The 21136-nt window shown below is 38.2% G+C and overlaps 1 protein-coding gene across 1 annotated transcript in view; it reads right to left on the reverse strand.

The window, feature by feature from the left end:
• PIK3R1 (phosphoinositide-3-kinase regulatory subunit 1) overlaps positions 1–21136 on the reverse strand; it is a 60527-nt gene that overhangs the window by 22987 nt on the left and 16404 nt on the right. The window contains exons 3-4 of the mRNA XM_082300973.1: positions 3813–3905; positions 2383–2457 (exon numbers count right to left, since the gene is read on the reverse strand). Of these exons, the coding sequence (XP_082157099.1) occupies positions 2383–2457; positions 3813–3905 (168 nt within the window). The remainder of the gene's footprint in view (positions 1–2382; positions 2458–3812; positions 3906–21136) is intronic.

The raw sequence follows: 21136 nt of genomic DNA on the forward strand, positions 1-21136 counted from the left end.
TATACACGTGCAGAACTGTGTGTTTGGTGGTTTATGCAGCTGTTGGGATTTGTCTTGTAAAACTTGATACCCCCTTCCAGGATAGCTATGACTTGGGATAAGGTTTGGGAGTGTCACATAAAGGACTACTTGTTAGTGTTGGAGCAAGGAATATCAGCAGCAAAAATAAAAATGGGAAAATACAGAAATCCTTAGTTAGTAAAAGCAAGATTAGGGTTCATCCTATAACATGAAACTCTGGCACAGTAAAGTCCGAAGTGTATACAAAAAGATCCATATTTTGTACAAGCATTTAGAGGCATTAATGCTGATTAACCTTCTATCTAGCAAGGTCCCTGGTAAAATAACTACTGAATCTGTTTGTCCAGTTTAAACAAAGGTAACGGGGAAGTAGAGCAATCAGATATATGGTGTGTCTACAAACACCGTGAAATAAAGCAGCCAAGAGGGGGTAGTGAGAAACTTTATTGCTTCTTCACCTCCTTTGTCTTCTCCAACGAAAAGCTTGCAATATGAGCTCAAATCTTATTGGACACCAAAGAACTTGCATGAGAAAGAAGACATAATGAATGTCTTTGATGATATAAAACTTGCAGTGTGGGAATGAATTCTACAACAGCAATGGTGTGTCAGAGAATCCAACCATAAATTCCTAAAAAACCAGTTTTTATTAGTTTTGTTGCTCACTGGCTGTTTTTTATTTCATAAACTAAGTTAAATCATGCTTCTTCAGTGTTGACCATTTCTCTAAAGTATGTCCCAAATTACGATAATGAATACATGAGTAATAACACACTTTGCAACTTTCTGGGTGTAATATCGTAGACAGACCCAAACTCTTCCATCTGCTGAGCTGGCCAGATGTAAGTCAGCTTTGATTTTGGAGCTAGATAGTATTGTGTTGATGCTAACAGACAGTAACCCAATTAAAAAATGGAGAGCATTCTAACCACTAGCAGAACAGCACACTAATGCAAGTTCACAACTTTGTGACCAAAGCTGACTTTGCCCTCTGCATTAGAATTCTGCTAATTCAAAGAGAGCAGGCAGAGGAAATGAGATCTGTCTGTATCCCTGCACCTGCATACTCCCTGCACCAGCTCTGTCCTGGAAGATCCCAATCCTATCTTAAAGAGACCTCAGAAAGAGACACTTCTACTAAAGAGTAAGGTTCTGTTTCTGTTACTCAAACATAACTACATTTTAAGTAAGAATACATGTAAACCATGAGTTTTTCATCTCAAGAGATAGATGAACCCTTCATAAAAGTATATCTCAGTTTAAAGACTTAAGAAAGGATTCAGATAAATTAAGAGATACAATCATATTGATGCCACAGAAAATCTGGATTTATCTGGACTGAAAAACCTAAATACGATACTAAAAATGTGACTGCTATCATGAGGCTGCTAGCACATGCCTATCTCCTCTCCCTGCTTGTACACACACACTTCACTGCTACCACAATCAGCGCAGGCGAGGATGCTCTTTTGTTTTGAAAAAACAAGGGTTTTTCTGAATATCATCTCAGAGTATCATCTCTTATTCACTTTGTTAATGTTTGCAATTATTAAAAATGAGGAGACTAATTCACTGTGTGAGTTTGCTTTCTTTGTCCCTCTGGCAGCAAGGCAAGTAGCCATTTTCATTTTCTACCCCTTCTATTTTGTGCTCTTTTAAGCAAGTGAAAGCTCACACCACACATTGCACACCAGCTTGCCAAGTCGTGGCCAAACTCTCCTCCTACTCTCATACTGAAACTGTGCTGCCATGGCAATATATTCTGGCGCGAAGTAGAAATTAGGCATACCAAGAAAGAAGAGGAAATATATTTCAGGAAACTTGAAGGGGTATGTGGTGTTACTGGTGTAGTTGCATTTTACTGTCTGAGAACTCAGCCTACAATATTGAATCAATTGTCTCTTTCACTTCAGTATCACTCTGCAGCAGGTAGATAATGGGCTGCTATTGCCACCTCACCCACTGGACCAAAACAATGCACACACAGAACTGTATATAAACAACTGGCCATTTGTTTACAAAATAATAACCTGCAGCCTTTCAGGAATAATTATCTTTACATTGATTCTGAACAAAACATCTTGTTTTTCTCTGTACAGCTAGATTGTCAGTCTTTGAACAAGCAAGAGAACCAGAAGAGATTTAAAAAATTATTCTTAGAAGAAAAACATGCAGTGGAGACATGAAAAAAAGACAACTTTAAAAGTGAAAAATACTTTAAGTATGAAGTGTAAAAGTTAGAGAACTTTTTTACTTATATATGTCTTTTTAATAGTATATTATTGAGAACCAGCATACATGAGTGGGAGTGGTCTGACCACAAAATCTGTCTAGTGCTTTAAGGAAGAGAACTCTACTTACCACATTCAAAAATTTGTCTTAATTCCACTGTGCTGTTTGAGCCTTGTGCTCCATACAAAGTTGAGCACTCCAGACCTTCAAAACAAAATCAATGGGACATATTAATATTTTGGTGACTGTTGCTCTGACGCAACATATTTCTGTTTTCTTCAGTAAGTACTGACAGTATAAATTAGCAACATCATTTCACACTAAAAATGTGATTGCTTTTTAAGCCTGTAAGACACCCCTTTGTGCATTTAAACTGCTGTGTCTACAGAAAGAGCTGAGCAAGGAAGATCAGAGATGCCAGTAGTCCCACATATTCTGTACTGGCCAACTGTAGAAGGCCAGGACTAGGAAACAGACTCACACTGGTGTCAGAGAAAATATCTGTATATCTTACATAATATGTCTAATAATTCACCTGAATTATTACAAAAGACATCACTAAATGTTTTCACATGAAAGATACTGTTTACAAGGTTCCTACATCAGTGAAAATAGAGAAGACACAAGGAAAGAGACCATGCGCAGGGATGCAGAGCAGTGACAATTTAACACTATCACTGGTGTCTCCTGAAAGCAGCAGTTTGTTATGCAAACTGGTGCTAAATACTGGCCCTTCACGTTGATATCAGCAAGCTCCTACTCTTTCAGAAAAGGCTTACATTCTTTTAAAGTGTCAGAGGACTATATTAGAACATATGTCCCCAAGGACAGCAGCCTAATTCTGATCAGAATACCACTTTTGCTCTTGTCCCCCAGCTTAAGGCCCCTGAATGAGTAGGACTCATTGAGCTGCTCCTTACCTCACCAGGTCTGTGAAGGCAACATCATAGTAGGTGCCAGGAAGACAGAAATAGGGCAAAAGAAATACGACATTGTAAAAGAAAGAGGAAAGCCTCAAAAGGATGGGGAGACATCAGCACAGGAAAGCAGGTGAGGAAAAAAACCACAAAAGAAACTCACTCTGGCTCACTATAGAGCAGCAGTAAAGAATTGACTCCTGAAGAATAAAACCAGTTCTTGTAACCTCTTCATATTTCATTCTTTTCTTTTTTCCCCCGCTTTGGGACAAAACATTACTTTTTTCCCTGTGTGGCTGTGTATCCAACTCAATGTCATGCTGGCATTTCCATAACCAACTTAAGCTGCTTACTGGTTAGAAAAAACCAAAACAATACCAATACTTCTACCTTACCTTTCAATAATACTTATATTAGTTACTAAATGCCATTTGAGGTAAGCTTTGGCTTTGCTCCGACAGTCCCAATAGCCTCTAATAAGCAGAAACCAGTGCAACAAACCTTAAAGGAGATTATTTTGGATGTTAAGTAATGTGATGCATTATCAGCTCTAGAAAGAGAACATGCCAGCTCTGGATCTGATTCTGCAGTCTTGATTAACATAAGCAACAAAAAACTTAGGTAGCTCATTCTTCAGCTTACCTTTCTTTTCAATTGTCTCTATGATCTTGACAAGAATCGGTGGAGCAACATCAGGAGGTGCGAACTGCTCTGTAAGGTCTGGAAGTGAAAAAGCTGCAAAAAAAAGAAGAAAACTAAGCCAAGCTGGAGGTGAATCCAATTACTTTTATGAAAATGATGACATGTAATGCATCCAGTTAATTTTTAATTATAGAACAAGCATCCCACTTGTCAGGGCTATATGAGAAAATTCCATACTTAGTCAAAAATTTGAATAAAATTTATGACAGCTGCATTTTTCATAGCATTTTCTTTTAGGGACCTCAGTCCTAGATTCACTCTCCATATTGTCTAGGAAAAGAAAACACAATAAAAGTTTGCAGTCCATGGATGTGCAGAAATACAGCGCAAGGAAGGAAAGAAAACTTCTTTTGGTCAGAGACATTTACATACACTGTGCACCAAGTGAAGGTGCTAAACACATAACGGTCTGTGAGTGCCTGATCCCCTGGGTAAAACAGACTTACAAAGGCCTGAAACAGCAGTAGAAACAAGTATTTCACACTCAAGCTCAGTAACTTCTGTGCATTTCAATTTTCAAGCATCGTACTATTAACAGTATAGTTTACTTGAAGCAAGAATTTTCTTATCTATGTGGACTGGTTTGGAATAAACAGCAGTATAATTGGAAAGGGACACTTTGCAGATTCAAACAAAACTGCACACGAGTTTTATACAAAGTCAGTTTTCATGCAATCTTCTTTCCTTGTGAAGAGAACATACTCTGTGAAGGAATATTCTGGCTCTGTGAGGAAAGATTTATCTCTAAATCCACAATTTTTGTCAAAAGAATAATTCAGAAGTTTTGGAGTGGTCCTGTTTAACACTTGGAAACAAGAATGTTTACATACAGATATTAAACCACTGCCAGAAACATCTGGCATAATTTGATGGATTATGATTGATAAACAAAGATTAATCACTGAAGTAAAAATTGCCAGTTGCCTAAGCAATGATGATGTTTGCTCAGTTAAACTCACCATGGTCAAACAGAAAGCAATTCTTAAACACACATACACATAGGTGCCTGCATGGTATATAAATCCATATATGCACATGCACACCCCTTGTTTTCAGAAGACTGAAACAAAATGATGAGGATAACTAAGTAGAAGGAGAAAAAAACACAACAGAAAATTATGAACAGAGAGTTTTTAAAGAAAAACTTTGACATAGCCAAAAAAAAATTAAATATATCAACTGAGAAAGAGAAAGCAAACAATTTTGGCTGGTAATTCACCCTATTTTGGATTACATAACTTCATAAAAATGCAAGCCATTTTGCTGCAGTTTAACCCCAGCCAGCAACTAAGTCCCACACAACTGTTCATGCACCTTCCTCTGGTGAGATAGGGTGAGAGTCAGAAGGATAAAAGTGAGAAAATTCGTGGATTGAGGTTTAGATAGTTTAATAAGGAAAGCAAAAGCCATGCACAAAAGCAAAGCAGATCAAGGAATTCATTCACTGCTTCCCATGGGCAGCCAGATGTTCAGCCATCTCCAGGAGAGCAGGGCTTTATCACTGGGTAAGGGTAACTCGGGAAGGCAAACACCATCACTCTGTACATCTCCCACTTTCTTCTTCTTCCCCCAGCTTTACTGCTGAGCACAGTGCTCTGTGGTACGAAATGTCCCTGTGTCAGTTGTGGTCAGCTGTCCTGGCTGTGTCCCCTCCCAACTTCTTCTGCACCCCCAGTCTCCTCACTGGTAAAGTGGGGTCTGAAGCAGAAAAGGCCTTTACACTGTATAAACCCTGCTCAGCAGTAATTAAAACATCCCTGTGCTATCAGCACTATTTCCACCATAAATCTGAAATGCAGCCCCATGATAGCTACTATGAAGAAAATTACTTCTGCCCCAGCCAAAATCAGCACAAATTTGAAAAACAGTAAAAGAGCAAGGAAGGGACAGAAGTTTGGAAGTGTAGAGAGATGAGAAGCAAAATGAAAGACAATAGTAGTAATGGAAGTGAAGCATACTTGCAAAAAGAAGGAAAACGATGGTACCATAATGATGGAATACTTTCTAATCCATTCATAACTGAGGATATTAGAAAAATATCTGTTAGTCATAACAGTTTAACTTAGGAGGCCCAGAAAATAACCATTCAGGAGTTTCAAAAGAGTTGTCTATGCAGATCTCTGGCCTCCTGATGCTTTTTAATGACTTGAGGAAATTAAGAGCAATTCCCACAGATCCGAAGAGCTCTAATACCCAATCCAGACTCTGAAAGGACAAGTAACATGCCTACATGCTAGTTTCATTTTCAGTCCTGGGCAAAATAAAGAAAAACCTAAAACTAGGCTCATAAAGACAGCAGATAGCACTGTAACTAAGGATTATCTGCATAGCTTTTCAGAGGATAGGTTCTTTCCTTAGTGGCACCTTTGTGAGCTGAAAAATGCAAATGAGTAGACATAATAAACTCCAAAATTCTGTCAGATATTTGACTTAGTATGACACTCCTATTCAAGGCTAAATTCAAAGAAAGCATGCTATATAGATGTATTAATGCAGAACAAGCTACTCAGGGAGCAAATGGACTTTTCAACTCTTTCCATCTTGAAATCACTTTCAGATTCCATTTGGAACATCTCTTTTACATCTGCTTCATCAAACACATGATGGGCTCAAACGGAAAATGCTACACTCCAAGCAGCCTCTGCTGAGGCATACTGAAATACAGACCAACAGATTTGTGATGTTCAGATCAAATAGTTCTTTTCAACCCCAAACTATGAAACTATCTTATGATGTAGACAAATCTATTGAAAGAATAAATGAAAGATCAGAGTCATATCAAAGGGTATGCCACGAAAATACTCAGATTGTGAGATCCTAATAGACTCAAGAGAATGCAAAGGGCTTAAAATGGGTCCGTTATATGGTAGCAGAGGAAGAACAGGTTTTAACAACAGCGTTTACATATTTTTACCTATGAAAGTAACTTTCTGATCCCTTAGGTAGCTAGTTACACTAAATTTTTCCCTCTTTCATAACAGCAACAGAATTGCATCATCTCTGAACAAAGATGCTCATCTCCTAATTCCAGCTGGAGGCAGCATGCAGCCATTATCAGCAGTCTAAACTGAAATAGAGGAAGGAGACAAAGAAGGATAAATAGAGACAGAGAATAGAAGTCAAAACTGACAGACATTTGAACCTTATCAAGTGACAGCTTGGCAGTTCAGGGATGGCCCATCCAGGCTACTGAGCCTGGAAAAGCTACATGTGCTTTTACATATGAAAGCTACACTGCTTTGTTCCATTAACCAAATTGTGCCTTGAAATGATGGCAAGACATACAAATATCTATCAACAAGGTGTATTTAGAAAAATAATTTCAATTTCCAGTGATGTAGACTTTCTACATGACGGATGGACTCCAAGGAAAGCAAAGAGGAGAACCCAACCTCAGGGGAAGCTGTCAGCTCAGGAAGAAGCCCCTTGCAAGGTGAAGACAAGACAACACAGGAGACAATTTGTCTCCATGGGACATTGGGATTGGGGTGGTGTAGACTTTACCTAAATTACCTAAGCAGAGAGAGCCTCTTCCTGCAACCTTTTTGATGCTCCATGCTTTTCATCTAAACTTTAAGCAGAAATTTAGCTTATAAACTAGGTTTGTATCATAATCTGTTACTTAATATCTTTGTTGTAGAGTATTCATCAATCAATAATATTCTTACTAAAAGTGAAAGTCTTTTGGAAACTATGCATTTCCCTTTATATTTACACAAAATCTGTAATATATCTACAAAATGTGTATGCAAAGAAAACATCACATTGCTTAAAAGGAAAAGTTCCTAAAACTTCTCTGCTACCCTAAAATATGCATTTTAGGAGTTCAGAGGATTTCTGATGTCTCTTCCTCCCTTAATCCCATTCTTTTCTGAAACTGGAAACTTACATAGCCAAAGACATTGCTGAACTTTTAGATGACATGAGACTTCAAATGAATGACAATCTATTCCATAAATATGTAGTCTGTAAAATACTTGTGTATTTGACTGAAAAATCAGGTGTAAGAGTTCACCTCTCTTTTAATACTGTGCACACTGGTCAGTACAAGCTCTACAGCATAGACAGCTTTACAGACATAAACAACAGAGAGACACGCTGCCAGGTACAAAACCTGCAGTTATCAGCGACACAGCAGTTACAGAAGAAAACATCTAAGCCACACAGTTACAATGCTCAGCAACACAGAAAAACATTCATTCCATCAGCATGTTGAAGATAACATGAACAAATTAAAATCACTTAACCTCCCACCTGTTCTAGGATTTCCTACTCATTGAGTCACCTCCAATATAATTAATGCGTAATATCATAATGACTTTTGCTTCAAATTTCCCAACTTTTGCACAAAATAGAAAATTATGTTCATTTAAAGGTGAAAGGCGTCACAAGACATACATAGTCAGAAAAAAGCCCCAAAAAACTTAACAGTACTCAGAGAACTGAAGCCACTTTATTACATTTATACAGAGGACAGCTCAATTTGGCAACAGTGCACTTCAGTTTTAAAATGCTCAGAGGAAATCTCAGAAGCTAAACTGAAGAAAATTACACCTAATTTCTGGGGGGAAAAAAGAATTTTAAAATGAAAAAAAACCAAAACCAATTACTTCAAGAACCAGAATACAAATTATAATTAAAGAAGTCCCAGTTCTAGATTAGGTGTTCCAGGAGAAAACCCAGCATGCATATTAAGATTTACAGGGGGAAAGGAAAACTTTTTAGATAGGTCAGTTTTAGTAAAAGACAACTTAGAAGAAACACTCACATGCAACCTGCATTTAGTACCTGATTTCAAAAGAATCTTTTTCTTTGAAGAATGCTGTAGGACAGAAAAGATGTTTGGAGAACCAAATCCACTTTAAAGGATCTAAGCAACTTTGTATATCCCTTTGCTAAAATTCCGCATGAGTTTTTGATTTAAAGCAATATTTTCCCCCAAATTCCTCTGTTTTGTTCTCTCTCTTTTTTTTTTTTTTCCAATTCCAGGGTCTCCAAAATATAATGGTTCTCAAAATGGTCCTCTATTTAGGTCTAGCAGTGGGTCTCCAGATAGTGAGGAAGCTTCTGATGACACTTGATAAAAGCTGGATTTTCCACTAGCTCTATTTTTACCTTGTCACAGTGAGAACCAATGAGATGAACCACAAATCAAGGGTTCTCTCCAATCTGCAAACCCTTCCTTCTCCCTGTTACGGGCAGAACTGAACATCTCTAAGACAATGGCAATGTGTGGGAGATGAGAGCATACCTTACATTCAAGGGTTGCCAGCACAGCTACAAAGTGGAAGATGAAACCTGCACATAGCTGCACCTTTTGGAAGGGTTCTCGGTAAAAATACATAGAGTTAGTACCTGGCAATGACAAGTGGAAATTTAAAGCAGCAATTTGGCTTCAGATGCTTCTGAGACATATCTTTCATTACTGCTAGAAGAAGAATGAAATTGAAAAACATATATAATACAGCCCCTTAGAAGGTACAGTACATACCATGAAAGGGAATTTAATTTCTAAACATTTACAGGAACTATATACTAACTCTACTTGAATTTAACTTTGAGTTAAGATTACTCCATGAATGTTCTTATTTTTCCAGAAACGGCATTAAAGTTTGTGCACACATTTTTCTTTTGATGAAAACAAATTCTACTATTTGAAAGCTCAGGTCTTAAGATGATCATAATACTTATGGTACATGCAGATATACTCTTTATGCATGCAGTTGTATCTACTAACATAATGATTTTCTATAGATTTACAGGCATCCTTGTTTGAAAGTCATACAATAACTCCAGACATGAAAGGTTTTACCAGTACTTAAGTCAGCTACATTAAACATAAGCATATTAATTAATGCAAAAGAAGAAATGCAAAGGTAAGGATCATGGTCAAGCAACTTGACAGAACTTGTGATAATGCTCCAACAAGATTAGCCAACAAACTGTGAAGAAATGATGGCTGCTCAAGCACCTAAAATACTTCTGCCAGTGGCACCTTCAGTATAATGCATTACCAGCTGTGGACAGCGGAGGGTTTCCTACAAAGTTCAATACCCATGCTTGCTATTGAAAATTCTGGGAAACACAGGAGCTTACTTTCTTGATTGAAATACTATTATTTCAGCAGTTATGTACTCTACTAGGTACAGGAAATGGAATTCAAACAATGTTCCACTATTATCACCTATCTTCCTTGAAAGAGAATCCATTTAAATAAAGATCCATAATGGCTGAATTTAACCGCTTAACAGTATACAATGTTGAATTCCAGTGAAGATGCATTGGAAATGAGGGCAACTTGGCAGTTCTGCAGGTCCTTTCAGGCAGTGGTATGTATTGAGCAGCCCCATGTACTCCTCCAGGGTGCTGGCTGCTAGTGACCCCCATATCAGAGACAGCAAGAGCTTGGGGAGATTGTGCTGGGAACACACCAAAAGCCATCCCTGAGGAAACACGGGTCAAGAACCTGGAAAAGTGGAAAGCAGTAGGAGGTACTGCCACACAGATGATGGCAAAACCTGAAGCTTCTCATGGCCTTGTGGTGGCAGATGGTACAGATGCTGAGCCTTAGCCACTGCAGCCCTCTCAGCACCGGCTGTTATCAGCAGGGAAAGAAAAGGCCACATGAGCCTCACAACACATCAGAGTGAAAGGAGCCTTACTGACACAAAACTCTTAGTGAGAGGGAATTCTGTGATCCACGGTATGTTTCTCAATAGTCTTAAAAAGTAGCGAGTTCCTGCAAAAAGTTTTAGTGCAACAGTATGAAAGATTAAAAAAACCCTGAACTCTAAACTCTATGGAGAAATTTTCCATAGAAATCTGTGCTTTGGTTTCAGTGTCAGACCAACACAGAAGATAAGTCTGGTCTTACAATTAAATACCAAAGAACAACTCACTCTGAGATTTGAAGACCGCAACCTTGCCTTGACATTTGCATTTTCAGATAACCTAATGGTATTTACCACAAGAACAATGTTCATAACTGCCCAACTGCCATTAGCAAAAGATTTTCACTGGGCAAAGATGAAAGACAAAAAGGTGAGAGTGAAGACAAAGTCAATGTCACTGTGTGTCTCAGATAAATCAAGGATAGCAATAGATAGTAAATTCAGCTGCAACTGTTGGTAGAGAATACCTCTCTTTAGCCCCTACTGAGATGATTTGGTTTGGCTACAGTTAAATGCTACTGGAGGCTGAAAGCACCATTTAAAGTCAGGAGGAAGACCTGTTCAGGGCTCAACCACCTTCTCCAGTACTGGTTTAATTAGAAAGATTTTAAAACACAACACCGTTCATGAAAAAATATGAAAGAGATTTAAGCTTCCGTGAATTTGACCTATCATTACAAGTGGCTTGATAAGTCTGTCAACTATTACTTGTCTCTTACTTTTGTGAGATGTCATCAGTCAGGCAAACTGCAGACTCAGAATACCACAGAAGCCTTGGCAGTAGAGAAGACTAGATTAAGGACAACTGAAGACAGGTGAAAAGTATTGCAGCACTAGAAAAAAGAAACGGTCATGCCTACCAACACTATGAGCCTTTGGGTTCAGAAGAAGTTCATTTAAGTGAAGGCAGAAAAATGTCTGAGACTCAGGATTTATTGTGATATGAATGGCCCCAGAGTTATGAAAAAGAATACAGAAACTATGCCTGCCAGTGACTTTAAACGACTGGGGTACAACTGGAAAGTTGAATGAAAATACCACCATTTTATAATCCTTCAATATTATGTACCCAGCACAGTCTGCTTCTTCCACTGGTCAGAAGGTGCTGGGCATGAACAGGAGGACAAAGTGGTAACTGGATTTAGATGTTCTCTGTTAACAGAACATTCAAGATCTTAGCCAGGAAATACATATCTGTACTGAGAAAACGACTTATTTCATCTGCTGTCATTCCTCTTTTTACTTTGTCTTCAATGGAGAAACATCTGAATAAAGCAGAACAGAATAAAGCCTTCCTAGGGCATCTCAATGACAACATTTAACCCTCACAGCTAAACACTATTCTAAAAATACACTTTCAGACTTCAAATATCTTTGTAAAGCATTCATACTTCTACTGTGATCCTACATCAGTAAAACTGAGTGACAACAACTTATCCGAGGGGCTTATTCCAAAAGGATGACAACAGCAGTTCTCATGAGCGTGATCTTCTGACTCATCAGTCCCAGTTTACTGCTAAAAACAAAGCCAACACCTACAGATTCCTCTGTGTAAGGTAGGTACTAACAACATAGCCTATACAGTTGAAAAAGGGCAACTAAAACCAACTTTTACAGAAAAATGTACAAAACTTGTCATAATATTGTGGCACCTAACAGAATAAGGCAATCATTTTTTCAGAAGGACGAACACATGTATATTAACATTGGGCCATTTATAGTCCATCCCACTAAATCTAAGAGGGTCAGAATAAAAACTGAATGTTACTTCATTTTATCCTAGCTACGTATAGTGTGTCAAAAAGACATAGTTACCTGCATAAATCAATGCTGTAACTGAGATCAATAAAATACTTTGCCTAGATACTTCCCAGGGTTATCAGCTCACATGAAAGCAATGCTCTGGCTGATAAAGTATCATGTGCATGGTGACTATGCAGGGCATTTTGGGGGGCCAGGAGAACTAATTCCTCTCTTCATCCAACTTCATGAAGTTGTGCCAGCTGCATTCTCAGGGCTAAAAAGAACAAGGGGCAACTATGTTAAAAGGGGTGAAACAAGTCCTGGTAAATACAGATTAGTACAAGAAAATAATCCACGAGGAATAGATGGCAGGACTAGGCAGAAAAAAGCTCTGATTTGATCTAGAAAGTCTTACTTCATAAGATATCAATTCTCTGAAAGACATACAGGATCTTTGTAACCTTTTCTGTCACAAAAATGAATACTTATCCTAGAGCTGCTGCACTAATCAACTAAGAATTCCTGTAACACAAAGCAAAATGAAAGCAGGGAGAGAAAAAACAAAGAGATTGTGTCTGGCTTGAGGAAAGTTTAGTTGCAGAGATAAGCAGAAAAACAAAACCACAAAGCAACATAGTATGGAGAACTGTATTCCTTTATAACAGTTTAATACTTTTAATAGTCTCTGATAATAATGTTTCACACTTATTAATTTATAATATTTCATAAAGCCCTATTTCTATCATCAGTTGAAAGAGAAGTGATAATGTCTGTACTGGGAAGGAATTCTGTACATAATATTCTATCAGATTAAACCTCAGTAACTTTATGAATTATGAGCTGTCAGACACTTCTCTCATCTGCTATAGAACATACTTCTTAGAAATAGAAGCTATAATTAAGATAACAGATGTTCTTTGTTGGCTTCATCTGAAGCACGGATAATTTTTAAAAAGCAGCCTGTAGTTAAGACAGTATTCTGCTTCCCTCTATGGGTGAGCTTTTGCAATACTCCTTCTCCAAACAGGATTGAATTTAAAGTTTGAAATGGCTGCAACTATTTACAACTATTATTAACACAATTAGAAAACATGAGCAGTACTGTTCTGAGGAAAAAAATATTAACTAAGTAAAATATTCTGGCATGCAATACACTGCATTATAATGCCATAAATAATGCATAAATAGTTTTGCAAAAGAAACTCCCACCCACAAAAATCAAGGGAGAGATGGGAAAACCACCTGCTCATTCAACTCTTCTTTCAAGGATCTGTGAGATAAACAGAAAATAATAAAATAAGAAATAAGCAAGAATGTAGTAAAAGATGTCGTTCTGCTTCTAAGTAGAAGGGGCACTCGAGAAGCTGAGGAGAACAGAGTGTGGGTCAGGATAGACATTGCTGGAGCTGAAACCCAAGCAGGCTGGCACTGGGACTTTGACACTGCTGGCTTCCAGGAGAGGCGCATCTCACCTCCCTCACGTGGTCTGGAGCATTGGCACAGCTTGAGGCTTCCCATGCTTTTCTCAGGCGTGGCAGACTGGCAAGTAATTCTTTCTCACCCTTCACTCTCAGGGATCACCCCAAGCCCTGTGTGACATGCAGAACTACAGCAGTAATAGTGTTCTCACATTCCCTACAAGCATCACTTTAAATGGAAGGACAGGTTAATATCTCTAAATAGAACAAGCCAGCATGGGCTTCAGAGCATGATTCCAAGGACAGAGAAAAAAATATTTTAATAAGCCAACACCTGTTTTTCATGTCTTGTTGACATCTGCAGCTTCCCTGCCAGCAGTTTTCAGTCAGAGAGGTATCAGCAGATGAGAGGTAAATTGTGATGCAAGTACCAAATTACTGCATCACCACATGCAAGGAGATGATGACAGAGATGACAGAAGGGAAGGAACGGGACAGGGTCAACCAAGCAGCTGGACCAATAAAGTGCAAAACTGCCTTTTTCATGAAGTGAGGCTTGTTGCATTTCCTCCTCCTCCTTCAGGATTGCTGTTCCAGGACTAGAAACGAGCTGAGATCTGCAAGAATTTGAGTAACTTGGCCTGCTCAGTTGTCCTCAGAGACACTAACTGACAATTTCAGCTTCTGGCAGTGGTTTGATATGAAACCATACATGCTATCAAGAAGGGAAATATGTAACACTGAATGTTCAAGTGTAGTGTGGATAGTGCTGGCGTGAGGACAAACAGTGCATTCCACTGGCAGCTGCATCTTGTGGCTTACTTATTGAGTTCCTGGTGCTTCAGTGTTATTATTGCCGTTAAACATCCAAATTTTGTAGTGGTACATAGAAGTCCTTGTTAGACAAAATTTTGATAGTTCTCTAAACAAAACCTCCCTTACTGGTACTATGATTAACTAAGCACTCCCTTAGAACTATTGCCAGCTGCCTTCCCACAAACTACCTCATCTTTCCCAAGGATATTTATGCCATGATTTCTATTAACTTCTGCACTCTAGACTTTTTTTAAATAAAGCGACAGTGAAACTTTAGTAAAAATAAAATTTATTCTAAAGTCACTAGAGGTAAATTAATGCAATTACATGGTACTTTTGCTACAGTCACTCTATAAGGAATCAGCAGCAAAGATCCCTCTGTTGCCTGCTATACTACACAGACACATTAACAAAACTGCATTGTAAGCGCATCAAGACCACCACCAAGGTCAAGCACTCAAGACCACAAAGAACTAAGGCTGCATGTGCAATTTCAGTTCATGCTTTGGTCTCTTTTCATAGAATGATATAGAATTTTTCCCAAGAAATTACACTGCCCATTTCAGTGCACAAAGACCAGAGCTCTCAAAGGATAAAACTCATCTGAAGAACTGAATAATTTAGTACCTGGAATATTATCTAGATTTTACAAGGACACATGGTAATGCAGTAGGCTTATATTCTCCTGTTTTCCTCTTCAAACCTGAATTTTCTATCATCTCATCTCAACACGGCTTCCCATGTAGAAGTATTTTGGTCCACAATATGTTCTTGAGTTCTTCCAAGCAAGTGGGAGAGGAAATACCTATCTGGTTTTTCCTGGAAATGTTTGACACATAGGACAGAGGCAGTTGCCTATCTTTCAAGGGAAAAATGCTGAGGTCCATCTCAGGAGGCACTTGAAAATTTTGGCTCTGGGCAGCCAGTGGAAAGTCATTGTGAGATGATTTCAATGACCTCTATCAGATAAAACTTCACAGATAGAGCAAGTTCATGTGCTGGCACCATTTTTATTTGAAAAGTAGTAACATGTATTTTCTTCTGAGTAGTCTGGTGCTATCCTACGAAGACTACTAACCTCAATTCCCTTTGCACCACGGATGGTGAGAAATGGTGCACCAGCAGCATCTGCTCTTTGTAACCAAGACAGGACTGTGGATGAACCATCACTATGAGATACCAGGGTTGCTGGAATACTGTTGAGAATGACTTGTCCCATCTCTAAAGGATCTTTGTTCCTTATTGCTATTTCCTTTTTTTCTGGTAACATAAAGTTTCTTATGCAAGGCCATCACTGGTTTGTGATAGTATCTCTGCTTGAGGAGCACATTTAAAGCATTCTCTTTTTATTCAATAATTGTAATACATAAAAATTCAGGGCAGTATGTTGTTTTGCTCTGAAAGAATGCTTTATTTTGCTACCTTTTTGCTGTAGAGAAACTAATGGGGGAAGAATGCCAACAAATCCCTGTCAAACTATTCACAGGCAAGAAATCTAGAAGAAAAGAATAGGCTCTTTACAACTGCAAGAAAAAGATAATGTGTATTACTATGCTTGAGAAGTCAAGTTGTTTAGATCGGGAAGATTTACATAAAAAGAACCGGCAGAAGCTGCTGACAGATAAAAGTCAACACTGCTCCTTCATCTTTTGGGAATTATGGGAAACATTTGTAAGTACACAGAAAGTTAAAAATAATGAGTGTATAGCAGTCACCCAGAAAAAAAATGCAAACAATGGTAACAGCTCTCCAGCACCATGACTTTTATTCAAAAAATTACTGCGTTTCAAGTCAAATCAAACATTTCTCCTCCTCTAGAAAAAAAAGAAAAAAGAAAAAGCTTAGAGCTGTAGCTGTAGCAACAGAATACAGCAATGCTGAAAGGCAGTCTTGTAAGAAAGTAAAACTGGGTTAATCCTTACAGCTATTAAACCATGGGGTGATTTGACATAGATACAGAAACAACATTATTAGGAAAATCCTGGACTGAATCTACAGAGAGTTAATCCCACCACCCTCTTTCTCCAGATGAAGAAGAAAACTCTAAGTCTGTATGCAGTAAGACTTTTTGACCCATATCATACTCCTGTCGAGATTTCTCTGAATAGCAATATCAGTTTTATTTTCTTATTCCAGTATATTTCACACTATCAAGATTCTGAATAAAAAGGATGTCATGCAATATCAAGTACATGTACTTATTACATGAACTTAAAGATCTCTCTTGCATCAATCATTGTTTGCTTACTCTCCACTGCTGAAGTAGCTTTAATCCAGACCTTAGCACTTAAGGTGACAAATGAATTTCATGAACCTTTATAAAGCTGTCAGGGTACCAACTGGTTAACTAACTGGCAAAAGACCTCCATTTGTGTACTGACCAGTACAGTGTGTTATGAAATTCATATAGTGCAAAATCTGTTTATAGGAAGTGTATAAGAAAACTGAAAATAACAACAAAGATGGTGCTCATGAAAAACTGGCTATGTTTTTTTATCACCATCTGCAAGCCAAAGATTAACTGAAGTCAGGGTAAGAAGGTATGGAACAGGATTTCAGTCTGCAATGGGAGCATTCATTTGCAAAGAGACCAAAAGCAAGAGACAAAGCCTCTCTAAGAAAATCCAAACACTTCAATTTTAAGAAATCCTTTTGTAACCTTACAGTGTTAAGAGTGCCTTGTGGTCTAAAACAAAGAAAAAGATCTCTCTCTTGAAAACGAGCGGTGTGTTGTAAAGGAGTAAGACTGAGTAGAATAGGATGAAATAACTGAAAGAAGTATTTTGTAAGTGATCTTGGAAGGTGTAAGCTGCCGTACGGCAAAACTAGAAAAAAACGTAAATCTGGTTAAGAACTGACAACATGTTCCCTATGATCTTTACCTCAGGTGGATCAAATAAAAGCAGGTCTTTCATGGAATAAATGAGGGAGGCAGAAGCTCTTTTTAGGTCCTCTACAAAGACCCAAGACATGAGCAGGAAGCACTCCGATCCACTGCTTCCATTCCTTACTTCTGCTACCCGGCAGCTGCCCTACACTGACCTACTCCAGCACAGCGGAATGTGCTGTAGACATTCTCCAACTTCCTTGTAGAAAATTAATGGGTAACAGGATCAATGCCATCTCTGAACTTGGAGGACTACTAAGTGTATACATGACAATGACAAGAAATACTAATGTCTTGAATATTTAAGTGCTGCTGTTGTACAGACCTTCTAGAGGTCACACACCCAAAAAACCCAAACCAGTTTTTCCACCATCCTGTTCCTGCCAAGAAAGTTAACTGGTCTTCTAACCCATCCATATCTGAAAATATAGTGGCACTATCTATCTATACATCTATCTCAATTTCCACATACATATGGAGCTTAGAGCAACAATCACTCAGTTGACTTGGAATGTTGCTTATAGGAGTAATAAAGGAGTAAAAATACATTCCTGACTTGCACAAGATGTGATCAAACATGTAAAAGGGCCTTCTAGCTATGACTCACTAAGAAATGGGTGGAGGATTGAGAGGCTGAAAGGCTGCTGGCTGGCTGGAATAAGCCTTCTTCCACACTGGCCAGCAAGGACTGAGAATTGGCTGTTCTGTCAAAATACCAAGTATATAATGATTGTTTTCCTGCTATCCTACGGGGTACGGGGTGGTGGGGGGGAGTGAGAGTGAGAGAGGGGCGAAAGAAGAGAAGTCTTACATTTATGGGTTTTTGTTATTATGCTCCAGAGGAATCCGTTGGTCACCTTGCTAGAAGAAAGAACTAGTTACCTTTATTTGGCTCTAGCAGAAGGGAACACCTTCTCCTCATTTCATTTTATCTTCTCAAATGTATTTATTTATTTATTTATTTATTTAAATGTTGGCCATGCCAAAAGGAAAAAGGGTATCTCACTTGACTCCCAGATGGAAAATCATTCCAAAAAAACCCAGTTCCCTGTTGAGAACAGGAGGAAGAGGAATACATTAATTTTAAACTGACCTGATTTTTTAAACAGGCATATGACTCCTTGTTTTTAGCACAGTTCACATGAACTGCCTGCATGAAGCTGGAAAAACTCATATCCTAATTAGTTCAGATGTGGCAACTTCAGAGAACTTTACTGAGGATTTTACAAGATAAAGGTCCTCAAAAATGGCAGACGCAGCAGACAGCTGGTGCAACTCTCCTAAGCTCTGCCGTGCTACCACAAGGTACCTACTTATTGCAGGACCTGCTACCTCCCAAAGAATTCTAGTCTTTCATGGTGAATGTGCCACCAGTAGCATCTAAAATAATTTAGACATATCAGTATGAGCAATCATCTAAACTGTGGCCTTATTTTAAGGGAAATTCCCTTTTATTTTTATTTTTTGGTGGTTTGGTTTTTTTTAAATAGCATATTTCTTGACATCTCAGGGGAGCCAGCTCTTCTGCTTCTCTTTTTCTTGTTTCACTACATAGTCTGCTTTTCACCTGCCAGCTTCCCACATTTCAAACCTTGCTCTCAAACTGAAAAGTCTTAGGAGACAGAGCAAGGTGGCTGGTTATTCTATAATGGCATTCAGCTAGGAGTGAACAGTGCAAAGGACCAAGTGAATATGCTAACCTGTGTTGCCCGCGGTTGAGAAGGAAGACATCAATAAAGTGCAAGGTGTAAACTTCTCTAGATACACATACTCAAATTGTTTGGCTGCTGCTTCCAAAACCTTGCAGGATAGTTTTGTTCTAAACTTGTATCTATAAAGACTGCGTTGGGCTTTTGTTTCATTGTTGGGTTGGTTTTTTTTTTTTTCCCCTGGACAGCTACAGATTACCTATCACAAAATTACATGCAGAAATTTACCATATACTGGGAATCAATAGTGTAGTCTTGCATCATGCTAATAAAGACAAGAAGAAAGTTTCAGAGCCTATTATAGTGTCCACTTATGTCACAGTCTGACAGTGCTCTGTAAACATCCAAAACAAGCTGCTTTTCTTTTTTTTTTAAATTTGAGTCAGAATATAAGCATGGATTAAAGATTTCTGACAAGCTGCAAACAGGTAACCAAATAACACTTAGCGTGATAGAAAACACAGTATTTTTCAGAACATTAACTTTATACTGAAATAAGAGAATTTCTTGTTTTTACTTTTGCATGACTATCAACTTGAGCCCAACAGAAAAATTGGAACCATATTCAAGTCCATTTTTTCCTGCTGGCTTTATAGCTTCCCCATGCTTTCTGCACATTACACATTCCCTCTCTGTTGCTCTCAGCATTTGGACTCTCTCCTTCAGGCATTCTGTAATCCTGCCAGCCAAAGAGCTTTGCTTTTAGTAAGTAGATCTGCCAACTTAAACACCAGTCTCCTAAGGCAATCAAATAATGAAACACACATGTATGTACTTGCACATAATCTGTCAAATACCTCTCCAGCCCACCAGAAATGATTTTTGCAATTCGGGGTTTTCACAGGAGCATGCATTCATACATAGTTTTCAAAGATCAAATGCCATGGTTCTCCAGAGTTCTGTGTCTTGTTTGTACATTCTAATCCAATGATCCTGCAATTTCCGTGTTAGCATCTAAAGATATGAAAAATGAAAAACTTAAAAACACAAAGGTTTTGCAGAAAACTTCATATGGAGTAAGTATACCCTTCAATTTCTCCAATTTGGCAGACAGGTCTAGTGCAAGACAGCACAGATTCCTCCATGGAAGAACACTCTTTCCATGTTTCTAGTGTGTCTGGAAAGTTAATGAATAACCATTCCAGGTGTCAAGAGTATTTTTCATACCTCCCCCATTACTCATCTATCATCCACACTGATGTCTTAACTTCCACTTTCTAAACCAATGTTTCCTTAAAGAGGAATCTAATGTACAATGCTAGCAACAGAGTAATCCAGGAAAAACTTTGAACTTGTCATAGTAGGATGAAATTACACAGCCACACCTCTTGATTAAGGTTGCAGTTTACTACATGGCAAAATGAAGATGGGAACAAAAGCATCTTTCAAGGAAGCAAGTTGTTGATTAGTATTAGAAAAACTACAATCAAGTTTCACGAATGGTAATTTACTATGTAATGTCATCATTTGCAAAAATTCCTGTAGTGTGAATCACAACTATGATACAGCAAAAAACCTCTCAAAACTAATAGAGATGCACCATAAAAACCTAAAGCAAGGGGTGCTTAAAACACATGAGTCACTGAAACATTTTATTGCAAGACATGCTTTACATGTACAACAAAGTACTGAGAACTTGAAACTCTGGATTTGCAGAATCATGAAACAAGTGAGCTAACACTAAATTATGTTACTGTATTTGTTGAATCTGTGCATTCACATTCCAGTAATTCCTTTGATTTGATGCTTATATTTGGATTCCAGCTGGTGCAGGAAGATTTGTTCTGCAAGGAATTGTTTTGGACGTCCAGTACACAGTAACTGAAGCCAGCCATGGCGTGAGCAAATAGTACTCACTCCTTGGGACAAAAAGACTTACAAAGTCAAACTCAATACATTCTTGGTTCCTGGTTTTAGTTACCGCAATGAAATGTAACTGCTAGAGTTCTTATATTTTAAGAGTTGTTAAGAGTTACTCCCCAGATTCAGCGTTTTGAAGTGAAATCTACATCACCCTCCT

This window comes from Coloeus monedula, assembly GCF_965178545.1.
Source record: "Coloeus monedula genome assembly, chromosome: Z".
Classification (NCBI taxonomy): domain Eukaryota; kingdom Metazoa; phylum Chordata; class Aves; order Passeriformes; family Corvidae; genus Coloeus; species Coloeus monedula.